Source organism: Octopus bimaculoides, chromosome 20 (genome assembly GCF_001194135.2).
Source record: "Octopus bimaculoides isolate UCB-OBI-ISO-001 chromosome 20, ASM119413v2, whole genome shotgun sequence".
In the NCBI taxonomy this organism is placed as follows: Eukaryota; Metazoa; Mollusca; class Cephalopoda; order Octopoda; family Octopodidae; genus Octopus; species Octopus bimaculoides.
In genome coordinates, this window is record NC_069000.1 from 41,585,236 (window position 1) to 41,592,590 (window position 7,355).

General features: G+C 39.1%; 1 protein-coding gene across 2 annotated transcripts in view; it reads right to left on the reverse strand.

The window, feature by feature from the left end:
- Window positions 1-7,355, reverse strand: part of LOC106875569 (putative ATP-dependent RNA helicase TDRD12) — a 36,826-nt gene that overhangs the window by 5,307 nt on the left and 24,164 nt on the right. The window contains exons 18-25 of one of the 2 annotated variants that reach the window (XM_014923774.2): window positions 6,704-6,833; window positions 5,710-5,783; window positions 4,882-5,010; window positions 4,242-4,355; window positions 3,513-3,688; window positions 2,739-2,821; window positions 1,092-1,373; window positions 535-672 (exon numbers count right to left, since the gene is read on the reverse strand). In XM_014923774.2, coding sequence (XP_014779260.2) covers window positions 535-672; window positions 1,092-1,373; window positions 2,739-2,821; window positions 3,513-3,688; window positions 4,242-4,355; window positions 4,882-5,010; window positions 5,710-5,783; window positions 6,704-6,833 — 1,126 coding nt within the window. The remainder of the gene's footprint in view (window positions 1-534; window positions 673-1,091; window positions 1,374-2,738; window positions 2,822-3,512; window positions 3,689-4,241; window positions 4,356-4,881; window positions 5,011-5,709; window positions 5,784-6,703; window positions 6,834-7,355) is intronic. The other variant, XM_052975116.1, reaches the window with a different exon arrangement.

A 7,355-nucleotide genomic window follows, 5' to 3' on the forward strand; every position in this document is an offset into this window, starting at 1 on the left:
CGGCAGGGGATGGTGGCGAACCCTGCTGTACTCTTTCATCACAACTTTCTCTCTCTCTTACTTCCTGTTTCTGTTGTGCCTGTAATTCAAAGGGTCAGCCTTGTCACACTGTGTCACGCTGAATATCCCCGAGAACTACGTTAAGGGTACACGTGTCTGTAGAGTGCTCAACCACTTGCACGTTAATTTCACGAGCAGACTGTTCCGTTGATCGGATCAACTGGAACCCTCGACGTCGTAAGCGACAGAGTGCCAACAACACCTTATTATCATTTACAAAGACATAAATGAAACATAGTTTTATTATTATTATTATTAAAAAGTAAGAATGTTGAAAAAATACCTTTACAATGCTAAATATGTACAAAAGAATTTATAAAAAATTTGTATAGCAATTTGATAATTTGAATAACTTTATCAATGAATTGAGTGAACATCTGCTAGAAATGCAAGAACATCTTAAGGGTTTTTAGAAATTGAAAAGTAAACTAAAAAGTGACAAAGTGTTCACTCTTTAAGTTATAGATCACGTACCAAAGTAGCATCAGGCAATACCATCTTGGTGTTATTTGAACTTACTTCCTTCCAATACAGGACACAGCATATTGTGACAAGCTTGTCAGCCGAAGGAGTGAATATCTGGAAAGCTGTTTCGGACTCTTCAAACACCGGCTTTAAAAAATTAGAAATAAAAAAACAAAATACATAAATTCATACAGTGGGGTCCTACATATACAAACATAATCTATTTCTTCACCTTGGTCATTAACCAAATTGTTTGTTACATGAATAACTGAAATACATATAAATAGAGGTAATCTATTCCATGTCACACCCAACTGCACAGGTAATGGGGAATGGTATGGAGAGTCTGAGAATTAGGCCTTGGCATATGTATGTATTATTAAGCTGGAACACAATTAACACAAATTAACATTTTGATGGAAGACTATAATTTAGATCACTTTTAAAACAGTAAGTTTGTATCCCAGGACCAAGGACAGTCTCATGTAGGCTGGTATTAGGATAGGTTAAAAATATGGAGCACACATATATGACAGGAATTAAGTGGTGGCTTGAAGTAATCTCACCTGAACATAACCATCTCTGGACACTGCTTTCTTCCAGTTGACCAACTGCTGACCCACACTGTGGTTATTATTATTATTATTATTATTATTATTATTATTATTATTATTATTATTATCAGCATCAACATCATCATCATCATCATCATCATTACAGTCTTCAGAGCCAGCTGTTGCTGTATTATCCAGCAGTTCTACAGCATACGATGGATAGCCATCTGTTTCAACATCATCCTTTCCAATGATGTCATTGTCATTATTGTTTGGTGCACAGGGTGACACAACCTGAAACAGCAAGAGGAACACTACATCATTATCATCATGCTACCACCACCGCCGCTGCCACTACCATCATTCACCACCACCACCACCACCACCACCGTCACCCCTACCATCATTTCCACCACAATCACTACTACCATCACCAGCATCACCCCCACACAACACACTTCCATATCCACCACCACTACATCATTTTTCCCATCACTAGCACACCCATCATCATAATCACTATTATCGTCTTCTTCACAGTTGCCACCACTAACGACATCATCATCATCATCATCACTACCTGTCCCATCATCATCACAGCCAATGTTATTATCATCTCCTCCACTCGCACCATTTACTCAACTGTGCTTCATAACAGAAAAAGAAACATCAACTGGATCGGTTTCAAACCTGTGTTAGGACTTCATCAGCAACCATATACATGCTCCAACTGTCTGTGTCTGGGGAGATATCACTTGTGAACCCAGTATTAACACGGTCTTAAGTAAATCAGAGAGATTAAGTTTGTGAGGTAGTGGATTTAGACCAAAGAGCATGTAAGTTTTGAAAAAGAAGATGATCTCCTGTGTGCCAGTGGGTGTGAGTGATAGGGGATCTGGTGTTGGGAGCTAAGCTGGAGACCAAGAGACATTGAGTAGAGAAATCAGCTGAGCAGAAATGGCAAGAGACAGGTGACCTGTTTCCAAGACAGATGTTTCTGATGTCCTCTGCAAATCTGTCAGACAATCAATAGCCATATTTGTCAAATGTGGATCAAATTACAGGGGAAAACACCAGAGCACACATATATAGCATTTAAACTGGCCATATCCAGTTCAAATATTCCACCGCTTGCAAGTTACTTGATGACCCCCAGTCCACACTGTCAAGTTGGTGTTTGGAAGAGCATCCGCCTGTAAAAACCATGCCAAAAAACAGGCCTCAAAAAAAAAAAAAAAACAGGTACCAGTGCCACATAAAAGGCACTCAGTCCATTCTGCAAAATGGTTGGCATTAGGAAAGGCATTCAAAACCCTGCCAAAACAGACAGTGAAGCCTGGTACAGTCTTCTGCCTAGCCAGCTCCTGTTAAACGATCCAGCATGGAAAATGGACATTAAATGATGATGATGATGATGCACATGCTCAAACCAACCAGATCCAGCTTCTCATACCGACACTACATTGTCATTTTAAAAATAAACAATCATACTGAAACCACAAAGTAACAAGATAATGCATGATTAATTCAAAACATTTGACAGAGTAATCTGAATGCTAAAGGGTTAAAAAACATAAACCCTTGGTTCGAAGGTGGAATATGAGGCTATGGGAATTCATGTGGACAATTTTAGCAATACAGAGGTTGAAATATGCTTACCTTTAGGGTCAAGATTTTGTTCTGTCCATCAAGGGATTGTGTGAGATTGGTAAACAATTCTGAGCTTTCACTGAATGAATGGCCTGTGTAGCAGGGCATGAATAAATAGATATATACACAGAGGAATTATTTAACGATCACTACCATCACAATAATAATAATAACAACAACAATAATATTAATAATCCTTTCTGCTATAGGTACAAGGCCTGAAATTTGTGGGGAGGGAGTAAGCTAATCATATCGACTGCTACTTAATTTATAAACTCCGAAAGGATGAAAGGCAAAGTCAACCTTGGCAGAATTTGAACTCAGAACATAGAGACGGATGAAATGCCACTAAGCTTTTCACCCAGCAAGCTAACAGTTCTGCCAGCTTGCTGCCCTAATAATAATGATAATGATAATAATAAAGGATTCAAATTTTGGCACAAGACCTGCAATTTTGAGAGAGGGGCTAAGTCAATTACATCAACTCCAGTGCATAGCAGGTACTTATTTTATCAACCCCAACAATTTCTAATGTAGCCTGAAGGAGAAGGTTAAACTCAGAACTTAAAAATATATAAACTAATGAACACTAGCATATAAATGGTATTAGATTAATTGAACCCCTTAAGTGACAAAAGAAAAAATGGATAAATAAAAAAAAATTTTAATGGGCAATGCTAACTTTATCCCACGTGGGTGGGATTTGAACTTAGGAAATCTTGAAATGGAACATAAAACAGAAAACCAATAAAAGAAAGTAAAGAAGCAGTGTTAATAGTTTACCTGGCACTGGGCTGATATGAGCCAGGTGGCACCTGATCGCCTGAGCAGGGAGGCACATGAGCTGCTGTGACATGGTTCGAAGATCACTCAGTGGCACCGTGCCACAGTAACCATGGTCGACAAAATGGACATCGGCTTCGCTGTCAGTCACCTTCGTCAGCCGTACTCTGTGCCACCTGAATGTGGAAGGAGACACAGTTGTGGCATTTCATTATCAGTGTATAAAATTATCATTTGACTTATATACTTATTTCTTATACACTTTCTCCTCAACTTACGACCTACCTGACTTATGACCATCCACACTTAAGACCACAAAAAATAGAAAATCCATTTTCGGACATTGGGCAGCCGCACGTATGACAATTATGGCAGCATCTGGCAACCCCTCAGATTACTGCCAGCCACTGTCTCTCACTCAGTTGCTCTCAAGCATCAGTTGCATTTGAATGAAAATAGTATTGAATGAAAATAGTATTGAATGAAAATAGTATTGAATGAAAATAGTATTGAATGAAAATAGTATTGAATGAAAATAGTATTGAATGAAAATAGTATTGAATGAAAATAGTACATTGGCCTGAGGTTATAGTAGAAGATGGCTCATCAGTCATCCTCCAAAAGATCAATTTCATGCTTATAACGAGGATAGGAGGCCGGTGCCCACCCCTACTCATTTAATGAGACCTAGACTACATAGTCAGACAGAGAGTGACCTCTTTCACTTACAGAGAATCAGACCAGATGGCCAAACAGTGCAGTCCTTCTGTCCAGTCACGTTTCGGTTGAGGTTTAGTTTCTTTCCGAACACTCTCCTGAATCTTCTCCATCAATTCGCTGAGGCTGCATGTAAAAGGAGAGAAAGAGTGTCGTAAATTAGATAAGAGAGATAGAGAGAGAGAGAGAGAGAGAGAGAGAGAGAGAGAGAGAGAGAGAGAGAGAGAGAGAGAGAGAGAGAGAGAGAGAGAGAGAGATGGAGAGAGAGAGAGAGAGAGAGTAAGATTTACATAAGCATCTATTAAGTAAGAGAGGACTTGAAACTTGGAACCTAAAGCTGGAAGTATTTGGTCTGATACACAAACAACAACAACAATAATAATTTTTGTTGTGATCATAATCCATTCTACCATAGGCAAAGGGGTTGAAATTTTGCAGGAGGGGTTAAGTCAGTCGTGTTGACTCCAGAAATTAATTGATACTTGTTTTATTGATTCTGGAACGATAAAAGGCTAAGTCAACTGTGGCAGAATCCGAACTCCAAAAGAAAAGGCAGAGAAAACATCACTAAGCATTTTGTCCAATGTGTTAACCCTTTCGTTACCATATTTAATAATAATAATAATAATAATAATAAAAGTTAACAACCCACCTATTTAGTTTGTCCACTTTCTGAACAAAGAAATGACCAGGATGGACAATGTATGAAATCACAACATTTTGGTTAGATTCTTCTGGAACCAGCGGCTCTGAGGTAAGATCACTTTCCCAACCAGTTACTCTGTTCAGGAGAAAACAGAAATGAAACACAATAACAACACCAATGCACAAAGCAATACAACTCACTGGTATATAATATACATTTTTCCCTCATAAGAACATCTCGAAAAGAACCCCCTGCAAAGTTGGACCTCCTAAAACCTTTAATGCATTGAAAAAATTTCTTTCCTCAATATATGAGCGGTAGCCATTCGGCTGTGTCTAAGATGCTGAGAATCTGAAGAGAGCAATGGTAGTTTTGCATCAGTAAACTGCGAATTCAGTAAAGGCACAGCAACAATGTGACATAAGTTAAGAAGAGTTCTTAATGGAATATATATATGTGTGTATAGACACCGATAAAACAAGTGCCAGGCTAAAAGCAAGTAAAAAGTACCGTGGTCGATTTGTTCGACTGAGATTCTTCGAGATGGCACCCCAGCATGGGCATGGTTCAGCCCACATGGATTGAAACAAGTAAAAGATATATACATACACATCAGCAGCACACACACACAAACGCGCGCGTGCGCACAAAACACACGCACAACACACACTCACATATGCGCATGTGCATGTATGTGCACACACACACACACACGTACACATGCAAGCAAGCAAACACATGTATCTAGGGGCAGATGTATAGTTTGGTTAAAAATCTTCCGGCAACACGGCTGGAAAAAGACAAAGAAATATTTCTTTTTATATTTTCACTGACCTTGTCTTGGCTATGATGGAGGGTTTCTCATCAGGGAGGTACTTCTTAAATTTCTCTCGAAGAAGGACCAAGTGCTAAAAGTAGAAGGCAAGAGTATAAGCAACAAAAATAAACATGCAACAACAAAATATGAATCAATGAGGAAACCACCACATACTCACTCAACTTGCAAGAAATAGCAGCTAAGTTTCCCTCAAAACATACCCTAATCTGATCACAGGCTCACTTAATACTCTTAAGTTATAGATTTGAATTTTGTAGACAAGGTCAGAACAGTACTGGAGAGGTATTTTTCATCATAGACAATTGAATTTTGGAAGAGAAGCCTTGCAAGTCTACAGGATAGATGGAAGAGCGTTGTGGAAAATGAAGGAGAGTATATTTGAGATTAAAAAAGAACTTTATCTTCATTTTGAAAAACAAAAGAAGTATAAAAAAAAGCACATTATTTAAGGGATGACCCAATACATACATCATCATCATCATAATTTAATATCCTTTGTCCATACTGGCATGGGTTGGAATGTTTGACTAGGGCTGGATGCCCTTCCTAATGCCGAGCACTTTGTGTGTAATGGGTGCATTTGTGCGCCACTGGCACGGGTGCCATTTGCCTGACATACCCAAACACACACACACACACACAGAGGACATTTATATAATGTTCTGTAGTAACTAAGAAAAATATAAATTTACTATGATGACAACGTAAAAGCACCGACTACACTCTCTGAGTGGTTGGCGTTAGGAAGGGCATCCAGCTGTAGAAACTCTGCCAAATCAGATTGGAGCCTGGTGTTGCCATCCGGTTTTCACCAGTCCTCAGTCAAATCGTCCAACCCATGCTAGCATGGAAAGCGGAAGTTAAACGATGATGATGATGATGATGATGACGATGATGATAAGAAGAACAGACAACGATGATGACGCAAATGATGCTGAAGATACTAATGATTCTAATAAGCGATGACAATGACAAGCATATGCAAAATACCTCAGGGTTATCGACTGCAAGTTTCTGATCCAACAGCTCCCGGCGCAGACTTGTGCCATTGGTTACCGAACTGATGTCCTTTAAAAAGATCCGTTCTAGAAGTGGATCGAGCCACAGTGAATTCTTTGTTCTGGAAAACAATAAAAAAAGAAACTTTTAACAATTTTTATACTTGGAATTTTACAAGCATCTGCACCGGTGCCATGTATAAAAAACCCCACGCCAGTGTCTCATTCAGAGCACCCAGTACACTCTGTAAAGTGGCTGGTGTTAGGAAGAGCATTCAGCTCTAGAAACCAGGCTAAAACAGCAGACAATTGAAGCTTGGTGTAGTTCTCCAGCTTACCGGCCCCTGTCAAACTGTCCAACCCATACCAGCATGGGAAACACATAAGGAAAAGTGTATGTCCAAAATGTAATTAGATGTATTAGTTAGAAATATACATAGGCACAAGCATGGCTGTGTGGTAAGAAGCTTGCTTACCAACCACATGATTCCAGGTTCAGTCCCACTGTGTGGCACCTTGGGCAAGTGTCTTCTACTATAGCTTCGGGCCAACGAAAGCCTTGTGAGTGAATTTGGTAGACGGAAACTGAGAGAAGCTCACCATATACATATACATACATATATATATATATATATATATATATA